Source organism: Oncorhynchus masou, chromosome 28 (assembly GCF_036934945.1).
Source record: "Oncorhynchus masou masou isolate Uvic2021 chromosome 28, UVic_Omas_1.1, whole genome shotgun sequence".
NCBI classification, from domain to species: Eukaryota; Metazoa; Chordata; class Actinopteri; order Salmoniformes; family Salmonidae; genus Oncorhynchus; species Oncorhynchus masou.
In genome coordinates this window covers 18,876,144-18,893,511 of record NC_088239.1, presented here as the reverse complement: position 1 = coordinate 18,893,511, position 17,368 = coordinate 18,876,144, and the positions used below count along the sequence as shown (strand labels likewise).

The 17,368-nt window shown below is 43.1% G+C and overlaps 1 protein-coding gene across 2 annotated transcripts in view; it reads left to right on the top strand.

Annotated features, from left to right (window-relative positions):
- Nucleotides 1–17,368, top strand: part of xylb (xylulokinase homolog (H. influenzae)) — a 58,985-nt gene that overhangs the window by 6,465 nt on the left and 35,152 nt on the right. For both annotated transcript variants that reach the window (XR_010452022.1, XM_064941473.1), the window contains exons 10-15: nucleotides 705–786; nucleotides 3,032–3,072; nucleotides 6,059–6,174; nucleotides 9,232–9,347; nucleotides 9,909–9,982; nucleotides 10,514–10,610. Coding sequence is in view for 1 of the 2 variants with exons in the window: in XM_064941473.1 (XP_064797545.1) it covers nucleotides 705–786; nucleotides 3,032–3,072; nucleotides 6,059–6,174; nucleotides 9,232–9,347; nucleotides 9,909–9,982; nucleotides 10,514–10,610 (526 nt within the window). In the remaining variant the exon portion in view is untranslated. The remainder of the gene's footprint in view (nucleotides 1–704; nucleotides 787–3,031; nucleotides 3,073–6,058; nucleotides 6,175–9,231; nucleotides 9,348–9,908; nucleotides 9,983–10,513; nucleotides 10,611–17,368) is intronic.

The window sequence follows — 17,368 nt, the reverse complement described above, 5'->3', positions numbered from 1 at the left end:
CATTGCTCTAAAACTGGTGGCTCGCTAATAAACATAGATGCGGTAAATCGAACTCGACCAAAACAATGGAATTGCCATGGAAACGCGTGGGGGAAAGGGCCGTGGGGGTAAGATCCCGAGTCTCCTCATTGCCATCCAGCAAAACTTCCCCACATTTAGCCTATTGTTTACATGTGTATTTCATGTTGAGATAAAAATCGGAGTATAATGCTTGTATGGATGTCAACCCCAACACATGTTCATGCCATCGTTGCCAATCAACTGCATTACAGTTTAAAACAATTTTGACTACCACCAGCAATTTCTTTATGCTAGTTATGCTAACCAGTTTATGCGAGCGGGAGTAGGCATTTAGCAGTCACTTCTTCAAAACTTGAAAAGGCACAACTTCTAAATGTCATGACGGACTTGACGAATATCTATTTTGTTAGATCATATTTCTTGAATGTGTGCCAATCTGGTCAATGGAACGTCTGTGTTTACCGCATCATACCATGCAGATAAATGTCTGACCTTTATCCCACCTTAGATGGTTCATGTCTATTCTAGTTATTTAGGAAAAGTCAAGGACTGATTGCTGTGCACAATATCCATAGGAAACGCTGATGACTGTTGAACTGCTAAAGCTAACATTGGACTGTTCACATCTCTTTATTCTTCATCCTCTTCTATAAACCCTAACCTCACCTGGTTCCCCTCCACAGGGCCTCCTCTCTCCTTACCATGTCACTCGTTATGGCTTCCCAGAGGACTGCAAGGTGGTGGCATTCACTGGGGATAACCCAGGTAAGAGCTTTATCATGCTCTGATGCTGTCTTTGTCAGGGGCCTCTGTCTTCTATTTTCTGTCATCTGGCCACTGGGTGGCAGTAGCACTGTACTGACTGCATTGATCTGCTCCAGTGATCCTCCTCCGCGCCGCCACTCCTCCTATCCTACACGTGGATGTTGTGTAGATTCTAATGAGAGTGCATGGCGGCGGTGGTCACATGTTCGCCCTCCTCCCGGGCAGCTTGATATAAACCTGATGAACGGAGAGAAGAGCTGGCCCCTCGCCAAGCAAGCAGCACTGGTTTAAAGGGATAGTTTGGGATTTTGGCAATGCAGCTCTTTATCTACTTCCTCAGAGTCAGATGAACTCGTGGATACAATTTGTTATGTCTCTGCGTCCAGTATGAAGGAAGTTAAAGATAGCATTGGCTCGCAAAACTAACTAGTTTATTTTATTTTTGGGTACAGCTCATCGCCAAAAGTCCCAAACTATGCCTTTAAGACTATCGCCATGCGACTTGTGCCGTGTGCTGCCCGTGTTTGTAGACTAGAGGTGGTGACTCTGTGCTTTTCCAATGAAATGCCGCGGCGGCCAGCTGAACGTAAACACTGAAACAAGCCTAGACCGCTCTCCTCTCCGCAAGTCCGCTCAGCAGTGTCATCTGCATAAAAGGGGCTTTACGACCAATTAAAAGGCGGGCGACGCCCAGACGGTGGTTGTGTGAGTGATTCTGGCACAGTCGGTTGAGATTTAGCTCTTTCAGCACAGCTCGGTTTGAGCAGCCAAACAATAGCCAATGGACTAATTGATACCGTTTTGAAATTGCCTGGATATTATGAAATATTATTCATGATGTGTGCAGTAGATGGAGGGGAGGCAGGATACACAAGGAGTTGGTTATGAATGCATAGACTAGACAGTGAGATGGCTGTCTTCAAATTTATACTAGTTGATCATTGTAATAATTGATGAGGCTAGTCGATCAGTGCAGGGCTTATGCTAAGATTTGAAGAGCCATGGTGCATTCAGTAATTTAATTCAAATTGTTTGTTGATTGATATGTAGATAAGAGTATTATTAATAGTTATCATGTATGCAAAAAACTAACTTGAAATCATTTTCTGGGATATGAAGGGACAGAAGTATTGAGGTTAACTAGATGCCCATGACCGCTGTGTCTTGCCTAAACAAGCTCGAATATTTTCATCCAGATTTGAGAATGATTTAGCTGTGTCTTGCCTAAACAAGCTCTAATATTTTCATCCAGATTTGAGAATGATTTAGTGGCTCAGGGAGGTATATGGATTGTATTTATTCTACACACTAATACATAAAGATGTCGACTTATCAATATATTTATACTACTACATTCCAATAAATCATCGCAGCAAACCATTTTTTAAGGTCAATGACAGATATGAAATTCTCAAAATTATTCCTAAGCTTCAGACTTGAACGCCGGTGAAGAATTGAACTGAGAATCCAGTCCGAGGGCCATTTTTCTTGGGACTGTCGTCCTTTCAGGGGCCTGCGTGTGTATGTGTCACAGCACGGGAAAGATTGATTTAACGCTCTATGCAAGGTCACCAAGAACTCCAATAGACTGGAATTAATACATCTTTCCACCAGGTCCGCCCTCTGAAGCCCCCAAAATTAAAACATGTAAAAGATCTGCCCAGCAACTCCCAACTCAACAGCAGAAAGTTGGGACTTGTTATGGGCCATACCTGTATACCTCGTTATGGGCCATACCTGTATACCTCGTTATGGGCCATACCTGTATACCTTATTGTCCATACAGAACAATGACAATACACAGTATATACACCCCATAGGACAACCCTTTTTGGTTCAAGGTAGAACTCTTTTGGGTTCCATGTAGAACCCTACCTGCAACCAAAAGGGTTTTACATGGAACCAAAAGGGGTTCGTAAGGGTTTTCCCATGGGGACAGCCAATGAACCCTTTTTTGTTTCAGATTGCACTTTATCTTCTAAGAGCGTACCATAGGTAACCTTAGGTCACAGTCTGTGGATGGAATTGAAATTAAACGTCTCAATACGGTATGACATGTTCAGTGACTCAAGTAGATCTGAGAGAGTCTATGTTGTGTCTGTTGTACAGACACATCCCATTTTAAAGGGCCAAGGCAAGAGAGATGAATGGAACGTGGGCGAAAGGGGTCTAGACTTTCTTACTGGCATTCAATCTTCAATTAGTGTGTTTCAAGTATGAATGCTGTTTTCATTTCTTATTCTAGGGTCCCTGGCTGGGATGAGGTTACAGGAAGGAGACATAGCCGTAAGACCTTTCATCTTTCTTTCTTTCTTTCTTTCTTTCTTTCTTTCTTTCTTTCTTTCTTTCTTTCTTTCTTTCTTTCTTTCTTTCTTTCTTTCTTTCTTTCTTTCTTTCTTTCTTTCTTTCTTTCTTTCTTTCTTTCTTTCTTTCTTTCTTTCTTTCTTTCTTTCTTTCTTTCTTTCTTTCTTTCTTTCTTTCTTTCTTTCTTTCTTTCTTTCTTTCTTTCTTTCTTTCTTTCTTTCTTTCTTTCTTTCTTTCTTTCTTTCTGCACAAGCACAGTACATCATATCATAGCCAACTAAAGGGTATAGGGCTCAAATGTTATCAAGTTGCAGTTCAGTACTTAAAGAGGTACAAAACTTTTGCTTCTGAGTCTACTCAGAAATGACCTCCCTGGACACAAGGGCACACCTCCCCAGACCCATGAGCAAGGATGTTGTGGTTTTAGGAGATAAGAAATGGACTAATATTATTGAGGTGAACAATTTGCAACTAAACTTCCATACAGCCTCTTTAGCTGCAGCAGTAGAGTAATATGGTGCAAGGAAGCGATGTTAAGGACCACATGGAGGTTCCATGGCAGTAAATCATTCATGCCAGAGGTCCACCGTTGTCCGACGAGGAGCAATTTCAAGCTGTTTTCATCATCAAACGGAACACTTGGTAGAATCAACGCATTAAACGCATGACAGCTCTCGCTTTGAACTTCACCTAAATGAGGGAATCACATTTTTCAAGATGCGCTTTGACTACCGGCTTCCAAATCACTTCAGAAACCTACAACCAAATATAATTCACTTACTTTAATCAGATTTTGTTTTGCATGTCTTCACTTAAAGGCTCATTGCAGTCAAAAATGTGATTTCCTGTGTTTTATATATATTTCCACACTAAGAGGATGGAATAATACTGTGAAATTGTGCGATGGAGTTTGGCCTGTCTGGTAAATTAGTTAATAGATAATAAGAAAAGTTCAACCAAAGTTCCAATCCTCTGCCAATAACAGCTAGTTTTCAAATTTTCTCTCCCCCCTCAGATCACTCCCAGACAGTCCTTGCAAAATTCTTGCTTGAGAAATTGCTCTTTGCTAAGAAGCAACCCACTGGGCAAAAACTGGTTGAATCAAGGTTGTTTCCACATAATTCAAACCAAAAAATGTAATGTGATGACGTTGAATCCATGTGGGAAAATGATTAGATTTGAAAAAAGTAATCAACATCATAGCCGCGGGAAGTAGGGGTGCTGAGTTGCAGCTGCAACCCCTGATAAATCACAATGGAAAAAAAATAATAATATTGTTGTAATTTATTTTTTACCAAATTATTGCACTTGCCATTTAAAGATGCATTATGCAGAAATCACTCTGCCATTTGCTGGTTGCAAATTGTTTTACAGTTAATTTCAGTTTGTGACAAAACAAGCAACTATAGTGTAGAGAATCATTGTACCATCTAAACCGCTGTGAAAAATTAATTCCCCAAATATTGTATTTTCATCAGTTTGAAACTTGTGTTCAAAAGTAAAAGATGCAAAAACAAAACTTAAAAGTAAAAGATGCAAAAACACGAGAATCATAGAAATAGTGCACATAGAACAGATTAGACTTATTAGTGATTAGGCTTCTTATACATGCTTTCAATGAGAATGATAGATCTATAACTTTGGTTTGTGTGCTATATTGCAGCATTAATACTCCTTTATGAGCAGACGAAGAGAGCACCCCCAAAAAAAACATCTTCCCGCGGCCATAAACAGCGTAAGGGAATTTCGTATTTTGTTTACCCAACTTGGCTGGATGTCCTTTGGGTGGTGTACAATTCTTGATACACATGAGAAACTGTTGAATGTGAAAAACCCAGCAGAATTGCAGTTCTTGACACATTCACTTTCTGAATGGCACACATAAACAATAGATGTCCCAATTGTCTCAAGGCTTTAAAATCAAAGGATTTTCTCTTGCAATTTAGTACGACAAAAAAAAGCACACAAAAAAATTACCAAACACAGCTGCCAGACATGAAAGGAAGTATTGCTTAAGCAAGACATGGGACAAAAATAGAGCAACAGTTACAACAACAGTAAGCGTTCCTAGTCAGTGTTCACAGTCAGTCTCTATCCAGACGGTCCAGAAACAGACCCCAAACCTTGACAAATCTGCTGGAGGATGGACGGAAGAGGAGGTGGGTGTCTTCCGTCTATGGAAGCAAGACGAGGTGGGTCTCTTCCATTCTGTGAGGATATTTTTTTTGCAGCCACCATTCCAAACATCAGAGCCTGTTGTTTCTCATAGGACGATCTTAGAACAGACTCTGAGCAGCCAAAGAGAGCGAGTTCTGCATCAGGGTCAATGGTCCTCTCATATACCTTTGAATACCAATCAAAAATGTTCCTCCAAAAATGATTAAGTAGGGAGCAGAGCCAAAAAAGATGAGTTAATGAACCCTCTGAGGCTTTACATTTGTCACAGTGTCACACAGTGGGGAGACCTGGGGCCTTTGGTTTTGGAGTAGTGAAGTCTATGTCTGACTATGTATTGTATCAACTGATATCTGGCATTGACGGAACAAGAGTGAATTGTAGACAGGGCTTCTCCCCATAGATCATCTGAGATCTCAATATTTGACTCTTTACCCCAGGTCTTTATGTATTTGGAGAATAGGGTGACAAACTGTGAGATGAGGTGTGTTGAGTTGGGAGGGCGATGTAGCAAATCATAAAACGAATATTGTACAGGGAGGCTGTCAACATTTAGAATTTTCCCTTTGATGTAGTGTCTGTTAAAAATCCTTTTTTAACCTGTCTCCTCCTCTTCACCTACACTGATTGAAGTGGATTTAACAAGTCACATCAAAAGGATCATAGCTTTCACCTGGTCAGTCTGTCATTTTAAGAGCAGATTTTCCTAATGTTTTTTACACTCAGGTATATTTTATATAAGTGGTTATATAAGTTGTTCCTCCTTCCGTCTTCCTATCTTCCTCACTCCCAGGTGAGTCTTGGCACTAGCGACACAGTCTTCCTGTGGATCAAAGAGCCGAGGCCCACAGTGGAAGGACATATCTTCTGCAACCCAGTGGACCGCCCCTCCTATATGGCTTTGATATGGTAAACACCTCCCACAAAGTAGAAACAGAAACAAAGTAGTTCCCCCGCAGTTCACGTTAGAATGGTATACATTTAACAAATGGCAAAGAAGCGCCACATCCCGTCACAATAGATCTAGAGCCAATACGCTCTGAAAACTTACAGAAACAGACCATGGATGTTGCAGTAGGACTATAGAGTAGGGTTTAGACTAAGCCTATAGACTCAGTTCTCTTAGTGAAGTATAATTTAATGAACAACTTAGCTCTTTCTCTGAGGCATTCAGGTACAGTGCATTCGGAAAGTATTCAGACCCCTTGACTTTTTTCACATTTTGTTACATTAGTCTTATTCTAAAATGTATTAAATCATTTTTTCCTCATAAATCTACACACAATAACCCATCATGACGAAGCAAAAACAGGTTTTTAGACATTTTTGCACATTTAAAAAAACTGAAAAATCACATTCACATAAGTATTCAGACCCTTTACTCGGTACTTTGTTGAAGCACGTTTGGCAGCGATTACAGCCTCGAGTCTCCTTGGGTATGACGCTACAAGCTCTGCACACCTGTATTTGGGGAGTTTCTCCCATTCTTCTCTGCAGATCCTCTCAAGCTCTGTCAGGTTGGATGGGGAGCGTCACTGCACAGCTATTTTCAGGTCTCTCCAGAGATGTTCGATCGTGTTCAAGTCCGGGCTCTGGCTGGGCCACTCAAGGACATTCTGTAGCCACTCCTGCGTTGTCTTGGCTGTGTGCTTAAGGCCATTGTCCTGTTGGAAGGTGAGCCTTCACCCCAGTCTGAGGTCCTGAGTGCTCTGGAGCAGGTTTTCATTAAGGATCTCTCTGTACTTTGTTCCATTCATCTTTCCCTCGATCCTGACTAGTCTCCCAGTCCCTGCCACTGAAAGACACCCCAACAGCATGATGCTGCCGCCACCACCATGCTTCACCGTAGGGATGGTGCTAGGGTTCCTCCAGACGTGATGCTCGGCATTCAGGCCAAAGAGTTCAATTTTGGTTTCATCATACCAGATAATCTTGTTTCTCATGGTCTGAGAGTCTTTAGGTGCCTTTTGGTAAACTCTAAGTGGGCTGCCAACCCTTTTACCGAGGAGTGGCTTCCATCTGGCCACTCTACCATAAAGACCTGATTGGTGGAGTGCTGCAGAGATGGTTGCCCTTCTGGGAGGTTCTCCCATCTCCACAGAGGAACTCTGGAGCTCTGTCAGAGTGACCATCAGGTTCTTGCTCACCTCCCTGACCAAAGCCCTTCTCCCCTGATTGCTCAGTTTGGCCTGGCGGACAGCGCTAGGAAGAGTCTCCATTTAAGACTGATGGAGGCCACTGTGTTCTTGGGGACCTTCAGTGCTGCTACCCTTCCCCAGATCTGTGCCTCGACACAAACCTGTCCCGGGGGCTCTACCGACAATTATTTTGACCTCATGGCTTGATTTTTGCTCTGACATGCACTGCCAACTGTGGGACCTTATATAGACAGGTGTGTGCCTTTCCAAATCATGTCCAATCAATTGAATTTACCACAGGTAGACTCTAATCAAGTTGTAGAAACATCTCAAGGATGATCAATGGAAACAGGATGCACCTGAGCTCATTTTTGAGTCTCACAGCAAAGAGTCTGAATACTTAATGTAAATAAGGTATTTTTGTTTATTATTTTAAATACATTTTTCACCTTGTTTATGGGGTATTGTGTGTAGATTGATGAGGACAAATAATAATTGAATCAATTTTAGAATAAGGCTGTAACGTAACAAAATGTGGGGCAAAGTCAAAGGGTCTGAATACTTTCTGAATGCACCGTACATGATTCATGACAAAGATTATTTCCACTGTACTACAACTGACCTGGTGATAAAAGCTTGTTCTAAATGGCATACATGTACTCCCCTAACCCGGACGACACTGGGTCAAACCCTCCCCTAACCCGGACGACACTGGGTCAAACCCTCCCCTAACCCGGACGACACTGGGTCAAACCCTCCCCTAACCCGGACGACACTGGGTCAAACCCTCCCCTAACCCGGACGACACTGGGTCAAACCCTCCCCTAACCCGGACGACACTGGGTCAAACCCTCCCCTAACCCGGACGACACTGGGTCAAACCCTCCCCCTAACCCGGACGACACTGGGTCAAACCCTCCCCTAACCCGGACGACACTGGGCCAAACCCTCTCCTAACCCGGACGACACTGGGCCAAACCCTCTCCTAACCCGGACGACACTGGGCCAAACCCTCTCCTAACCCGGACGACACTGGGCCAAACCCTCTCCTAACCCAGACGACACTGGGCCAAACCCTCTCCTAACCCAGACGACACTGGGCCAAACCCTCCCCTAACCCAGACGACACTGGGCCAAACCCTCCCCTAACCCGGACGACACTGGGTCAATTGTGCACCGCCATATGGGACGCCTGGTCGGGCCGGTTGTGACACAGCCTGGGATCCAACCCCAGGCTGGAGTGACGCTGTAACACTGCGAGGCAGTGCCTTAGACCGCTGTGCCACTCAGGAGGCCCTTTATGTTCCTAACATTAAATTAAAACGGAAACTAAAATCATATAAAAATTAAATATTAGTTTTTAGAAAACTTAAACTAAATAAAAACTAGTAAAGTGGATCTGAAAACTAAATCATAAATAACAAAATAAAAACGAATATAACAACACAACTGCAATAACCTTGGTACCTAATACTAACGATCGTTATGTGGCATTGACATTTAATTGAATTCCTTGAGACTTTGTTGAACTATAACTCTGTCACATACAGTCCAAAACAAATTTGCCACTTGTCATTGTGCCAGTAGTAACCTTGTTACTCCTGTTCCATAATGTTTTAATCTACGGTAAAATAGAGTATTATAAAATAAGTGGTTTTACTCATAATAGCTGATACACAAAGGAGATTTAAAATCGTGAAGGATGCTCAGGCTTCTACTGTAGATGGCTTGCTTTGAATTCAATTATACTAAATGATGGTATGTAAGCCCAGGTAAATCTCTGTGTTTGTGTGTGTGTGTGTATATATATTTATATGCCTCCTGCCAGCTATAAGAATGGCTCCCTGACCAGAGAGAGGATCAGAAACAAGTGTGCTGGAGGGTCATGGGAAGTCTTCTCCTCGGTCCTGAGGACTACACCAACAGGGAACAACGGGAACATAGGTGATGAAGTCAAACATGCTGTATCTATCAGTAGATTTGTTTTAGTCATCAAGTTGAATTGATTTAGAGACTGTAGGCCCCAGATTTATTCAGATAATGGCAGGGTTTTCAGATAACGGCTTGATCTTGTTGATGTGGTGCTGACTGATTCTGACTGGGCTGGCATCTAACGTTCTCTCCCAGGGATTTATGTTGATGTGGTGCTGACTGATTCTGACTGGGCTGGCATCTAACGTTCTCTACCAGGGATTTATGTTGATGTGGTGCTGACTGATTCTGACTGGGCTGGCATCTAACGTTCTCTACCAGGGATTTATGTTGATGTGGTGCTGACTGATTCTGACTGGGCTGGCATCTAACGTTCTCTACCAGGGATTTATGTTGATGTGGTGCTGACTGATTCTGACTGGGCTGGCATCTAACGTTCTCTCCCAGGGATTTATGTTGATGTGGTGCTGACTGATTCTGACTGGGCTGGCATCTAACGTTCTCTCCCAGGGATTTATGTTGATGTGGTGCTGACTGATTTTGACTGGGCTGGCATCTAACGTTCTCTCCCAGGGATTTACTTTGATGCCATGGAAATCACACCGTCTGCAGTCGGAGTTCACAGATTTGACAAAGAAAATACGAAGGTCAGTGCAAAGACTCTGCTGTGTATTGAAGGAAGTCAAATTATGGATGGGATTCTATTTGCAATTCAAATGAAAAACTGGAAACGGTAGTTCTCTGTTGTTTCCATCTAAATAAAAAGATGTACAAGCACATAAGTAATTCATAAGTAAGAGATTAATGCATGTAGTTTTTCTTATCAATCAATGTTTTATTGACCAATGAATGGTTTCAAAACAGCAACTGGAGCCCTTGTCCAAGACAGACAAAGATAAGTCACGCGAGGCTACAGTATCGCTGTCATCCGCTTTTCCTTATCCTTGTGAACTCCTTCAACGGGGCGGTGAAGCCGGAGGATTAGGAGACGTCATACAGGGTGATGTGAGGAGAGAGGTCAGAAGGGGTGGGGACTTAGCCCGGTGGGAATGAGGCTCTCCATTCCCCCAGTCAAAGAACGTTCTGTAAGGGCAGGAATCTCCCATCTACTCCCCTGCTCCTTTGCCTGCTTTCCAAAAGCCTCTCTTTGTGTTCCCCTTCCCTGTCGTCCCGCTCAGGTAGCCGGCTTCTCCGCCCAGGGGGAAATCCGAGCCCTGGTTGAGGGACAGTTCCTGGCAAAGAGGGTCCATGCCGAAAAGCTGGGTTATAAGATCAGTGAGTGGATGCAGTTCCTTTCTCCTCTCTCTCTTTCTCCTCTCTCTCTTTCTCCTCTCTCTCTTTCTCCTCTCTCTCTTTCCCCTCTCTCTTTTTTCTGTCTCTCTTTCTCTTAGTCATTTTTTGCTTCCCTCCTAACTCATTATTGTACATTGACTTTCTCTCTCTTTTCTTATCTTCTACTCGCTCTTTATTTTTTAACTATTTTCTTCCCCCTGGCATTTCCTTCATCTATCCTCTCTTCATCTCTCTCTCTCTCTCTCTCTCTCTCTCTCTCTCTCTCTCTCTCTCTCTCTCTCTCTCTCTCTCTCTCTCTCTCTCTCTCTCTGTCTCTCTCTCTCTGTCTCTCTCCCTCTCTGTCTCTCTCTCTCTGTCTCTCTCCCTCTCTCTCTCTCTCTCTCTCTCTCTCTCTCTCACACACACTGACAAAACCACACACACACACACATCTCTGTCCCTCTCTCTTCACAGTGGTCAGTATCAGTAGTCTTTTAACATAGTGGCTGGATGCAGTTTCACTCAAAAACCCCCGGAAGGGAACAGAATGCCTCAAAGATATTGAAGCATGAGGACTGAATAGGCTACCCCTCGCACTCACTTATCACAGCTATTTGGCAGACTCAATTTTGGCTCTATATTGGTCCAGAATATTAGTGATTAATCAAAGGCGGTGATTTTGCCTTGAGGACCTCGTATCGAGCGGCAGATTGTTTTTTTTTAGCCCCCCGTAAAAGAAGTCCATTATTGCAGTCAAATTTGCTGAAGGAGAAAAAGAACAGAGTAATATTGTGATCCGTTAGGATATTTCTACTAACTGCTACTGTATGGATCTTGGCAGATGATGCTAGTTCAATTAAAGCACATTGACTACTGCCAAGGCAGATATTTTAAATTAGTCCATGAGGGATATGTTTGTCTGTTGCCTTCATACAAAGCAAGCAGTTTGGTCCATCTGTCATCATTGGAATCACTCTGGGCCACATTGCTATTTCTCAATGCATCCTTTCAATTCAAAGCCATTGCAAAATGAAATGCTCAAATGTAGACTTTTCCCAGAGAGTTTCAGGAGTCCGAGCCTACCAGGTTAGATAGATACTGTAGACAGGCAGGTTTGTGCATCGATTGATGCTGATTTCTCTTATGACGTTTGGGGCTGGTCCTATATGTGTGTACGTGCGAGCGTGTGCGCATGTGTAGCCTGGCTAAGCTGAAATCTCACTCACTCGTCACCGAAGGTCAACATTCTCCCAGAGAATTTAACTTCAAATAAGACCCTCACTGGCCATCAATAGTAATGAATAATGTATTCACATACTGACAGATCACTCTTTATTAAAAGGAAACCCTCTTCTTGACACTATAGGTATTTTTTAACAGTATTTGAGTGTGGGAAATGCAACTCAACTATGTTATGTTCTCTGTTGTCCTAGAATTAAACTGATTTAATTCTATAGATTTAGCTACACACAGAGAAGTGTCAAGGGATGATGCTGGAGAGGCGAAGCAGATACAGGGAGTCAAACATTTTAATATGGAACGGACATGGAACGAGACAGGAAAAGCGTCGGCACACGGGTAACACAGACAAATAACAATCACAATATGGAACAATGCGGACACGGGAAACACAACCAAGGAACAGACAGATATACAGGGGGTAATCAACAAAGTGAAGGATTCCAGGTGAGTCCAATGAGCGCAGCTGCATATATTGTTGGTAACAGGAGTGTATGATGACGGGTAGCCTGGCGCCCTCGAGCACCAGGGAGGAGGAGCGGGAGCAGGTGTGACAGAGAGAGAGGTTATGTTATATCCACCTCAAATGGAATATTATGAACGAGCATGTTGCTTTACAACCTGGAGAAGTGATTTGCTGTTGACTGGGACGCCCGGGTTACAGTTTATTAAAGAGCACTGTGTTCTGCTCTCTCTTTTTCTCTCTTTCGCTCTCTCTGGTCCTCCCTCTTCTCTCTTTGTCTCTCTTTCCCTCTACTCTCATTCACTCTCTTTCTTTATTTCTCTCTCCCCTCCCTCTCATGTCCCCTCTTCTCTCTCATGTCCCTTCCTCTCTTCTCTCTCTCCTCCTCTCATGTCCCTTCCTCTCTTCTCTCTCTCGCTCCTCCTCTCATGTCCTTTCCTTACTTCTCTCTCTCCTCCTCTCATGTTCTTTCCTTACTTCTCTCTCTCCTCCTCTCATGTCCTTTCCTCACTTCTCTCTCCTCTCTTCTCTCCTCCTCTCATGTCCTTTCCTTACTTCTCTCTCTCCTCCTCTCATGTCCTTTCCTCACTTCTCTCTCTCCTCCTCATGTCTCTTCCTCTCCTCTCTCTCTCCTCCTCTCATGTCCTTTCCTTACTTCTCTCTCTCCTCCTCTCATGTCCTTTCCTCACTTCTCTCTCTCCTCCTCTCATGTCTCTTCCTCTCTTCTCTCTCCTCCTCATGTCCCTTCCCCTCCTCTCTCTCCACCTCCCTTCTTGAATCCTTCTTTAAATCTAGTGACTATTTCACTCCGACCACTAGTCATCATGTATGCTTGTAGATTTATGTCCTGCTCAGCACTGACCAGTTCTTTCTAAAGGATATGGATTAATCACAGAAAAAGGAGAGGACTGACTTAAATGGCACTTCTGACCTCAAGTACAGCAAATGATTGTGAAGATGATGACGGAGGTAGTGATGATAATGGTAGTGATGATGATGGTGGTGGTGGTGGCAGTGATGATGATAATGGTGGTGGTGGCAGTGATGATAATGGTGGCAGTGATGATAATGGTGGCAGTGATGATGATGGTGGTGGTAGTGCTGCTGCTTTTGATGACAGTGGTAATGATAATAATTGTGGTAATGATAATATTAGATATGAATGGTGATGATGATGTCAATCAAATCTAATCAATTATGCCTAGGGCATATCTTCTTCATACAGTCTCTTTGAGGACCTTTATAAATGAATCTCCCTGACCGCTAAGGAACATTGATTATCCAGCCAGACATGGTGTTTTCCTTGAATTATTTACTTCCTCCTTCGATCCAGCCATCCTGTTCCTACCATGTATCCCCCTCTTTTCTTCTACCCCTGCTTCTTGCCTTTGATACGTTCCAGCCAGGGGGAGAAAGGCATTGGCTACTTTAAAGAGGACAAGCCACTGAGGAAACATCGATAGAGTGGATGGATACTATCAACATGCATCCTTCCTTCCTTAAAGAAATCCCTGATCTAGCATTGCTGGATTGGTGAAAGCTGTGTGATAAAACTCAATCAATCAATCAATCAAATGTATTTATAAAGCCCTTTTTACATCAGCAGATGTCACAAAGTGCTTACACAGAACCTGCCTTAAACCCCAAACAGCAAGCAATGCAGATGTAGAAGCACAATGGATAGGAAAAACTCCGTAGAAAGGCACAAACCTAGGAAGAGACCTAGATAGGAACCAGGCTCTGAGGGGTGGCCAGTGCTCTTCTGGCTGTGCCGGGTGGAAATTATAAGAGTACATGGCCATTAAGGCCAGATCGTTCTTCAAGATGCTCAGACATTCATAGATGACCAGCAGGTTTAAATAATAATCACCGTTGTTGTAGAGGGTGCAGCAGGTCAGTACATCAGGAGTAAATGTCAGGTTGTTTTTCATAGCCGAGCACTGTTGTTTACGCCTATCTATTTGTGTTACAGTAAGTCAGTGATAACTTCAAGGAAAGGAGGAAGGAACAATGTGTTTTTAAGGTATTCAGTTACGGTCTTCATGTTTTGTTGTGGCACATTCCTTTAAGATGATGTCCTCCCATCAGGAATAGCTATACAAGTTACGATGTGTAGTGTAGTGCTTTGACAGCATAGCTTCATTTTATGAAGAATAGTGGCTATTATTTTTTTATACACCGGAGCCTTTCTTTCAAGACAAACACGGATTCTGTCATCATCTGTAAAGCCATGTAGGCTACTGTTGTAGTGTTACAGCTCTGCACTCTACTTACTGACAGATGTACAATTCTCATGGAACTCAAGTGATTGTTCCATCTAGCAACTCTATTTGGAAATTATATATGCCCTTTTTTTCCCACAGAACGTTTTACTCTGGGTTGGGTCTATAGTCTTTGAGTGCATGCTTGTGTGTGTGTGTGTGTGTGTGTGGGTCTGTGTGCGTCAGTGCGTGGGCACACACGCACGCATACTTATGCAATTGAGGATGTATGTGCCTTTATGTCACATATATACAGTGGGGAGAACAAGTATTTGATACACTGCAGATTTTGCAGGTTTATCCTACTTACAAAGCATGTAGACGTCTGTAATTGTTATCATAGGTACACTTCAACTGTGAGATACAGAATCTAAAACAAAAATCCAGAAAATCACATTGTATGGTTTTTAAGTAATTCATTAGGATTTTATTGCATGACATAAGTATTTGATCACCTACCAACCAGTAAGAATTCCGGCTCTCACAGACCTGTTAGTTTTTCTTTAAGAAGCCCTCCTGTTCTCCACTCATTACCTGTATTAACTGCACCTGTTTGAACTTGTTACCTGTATAAAAGACACCTGTCCACACACACAATCAAACAGACTCCAACATCTCCACAATGGCCAAGACCAGAGAGCTGTGTAAGGACATCAGGGTTAAATTGTAGACCTGCACAAGGCTGGGATGGGCTACATGACAATAGGCAAGCAGCTTGGTAAGAACTGTTGGCGCAATTGTTAGAAAATTGAAGAAGTTCAAGATGACGGTCAATCACCCTCGGTCTGGGGCTCCATGCAAGATCTCACCTCGTGGGGCATCAATGATCATGAGGAAGGTGAGAGATCAGCCCAGAACTACACGGCAGGACCTGGTCAATGACCTGAAGAAAGCTGGGACCACAGTCTCAAAGAAAACCATTAGTAACACACTACGCCGTCATGGATTAAAATCCTGCAGCGCACGCAAATGACAGACCTCTACATGCTTTGTAAGTAGAAAAACCTGCAAAATCGGCAGTGTATCAAATACTTGTTCTCCCCACTATACATATATATAGATAGATAGATTGATAGATAGATATACACTACATGACCAATAGTATGTGGACACCTCAATAATTGCATTTGGCGAAAGGCTCACACATACTCAGGCTGACTGGCTCTTGCTCAGGCAAATGAGAAATAAGTGCACTCAGGCTTTCCGGAAGGCCAAAAGTTAGTTACTTTAAGGAGCAGAAGTTCTGGAAAACGGTTAAAGGCCTGGAGAATTAATCCTCCTCCTCACAGCTGCCCATGTCCCTTAAAGTTAATGATGTGGTTGTTACTGACAAGAAACACATGGAGGAGCTCTTTAATCACCACTTCATTAAGTCAGGATTCCTATTTGACTCAGCCATGCCTCCTTGCCCATCCAACATTTCCTCATCTCCCACCCCATCTAATGCGACTATCCCCGATACTTATTCCTCTTTTTCCCCTGCCCCGCTACAAAGTTTCTCCTTGCAGGCAGTCACTGAGTCCGAGGTGATAAGGGGCTCCTTAAACTTGACCCCCAAAAAACATCTGGGTCAGATGGTTTAGACCCTTTGTTCTTTAAGGTTGCAGCCCCCATCATCATCGCCAAGCCTGTCTCTCCTTTCTGGGGAGGTTCCCATTGCTCGGAAGGCAGCCACGGTTCGTCCTTTATTTAAAGGGGGAGATCAAGCTGATCCTAACTATTATTTCTATTTTGCCCTGTTTATTAAAAGTGTTGGAAAACTTGTCAATAATCAACTGACTGTCTTTCTTGATTTCTATAGTATTCTCTCTAGTATGCAATCTGGTTTCCACTGAGGTTATGGATGTGTCACTGCAACCTTAAAGGTCTTCAATGTTGTCACCATTGCCCTTGATTCTAAGCAATGTTGTGCTGTTATTTTTATTGACTTTATTGACCAAAGCTTTTGATACGGTAGACCATTCCATTGTTGTGGAGTATTGGTGTCTCTGAGGGGTCTTTTGCCTGTTTTACTACCTCTCTCAAAAAGTGCAGTGTATAAAGTCTGAGAATCTGCTGTCTCAGCCACTGCCTGTCACTAAGGGAGTACCCCAATGCTCAATCCTAGGTCCCACGCACTTCTCAATTTACATCAACAGCATAGCTCAGGCAGTAGGAAGCTCTCATCCATTTATATGCAGATGATACAGTCTTATACTTTGCTGGCTCCTCACCGGATTTTGTGTTAAGTGCTCTACAACAAAGCTTTCTTAGTGTCCAGCAAGCTTTCTCTAATCTTAAGCTTGTTCTGAACACCTCCAAAACAAAGGTAATGTGGATAAGAATACCCTCTCCCCACAGGTGTGATTACTACATCTGAGGGTTTAGAGCTTGAGGTAGTCACCTCATACAAGTACTTGGGAGTATGGCTAGATGGTACACTGTCCTTCTCTCAGCACATATCAAAGCTGCAGGCTAAAGTTAAATCTAGACTTGGTTTCTTCTGTCATAATCGCTCCTCTTTCACCCCAGCTGCCAAACTAACCCTGTTTCAGATGACCATCCTACCCTTGCAAGATTACGGGGACATAATTTATAGATCGGCAGGTAAGGGTGCTCTCGAGCGGCTAGATGTTCTTTACCAATCATTTTCCATCAGATTTGCCACCAATGCTCCTTATAGGACACATCCCTGCACTCTATACTTCTCTGTAAACTGGTGATCTCTGTATACCCATCGCAAGACCCACTGGTTGATGCTTATTTATAAAACCCTCTTAGGCCTCACTCCCCCCTATCTAAGATATCTACTGCAGCCC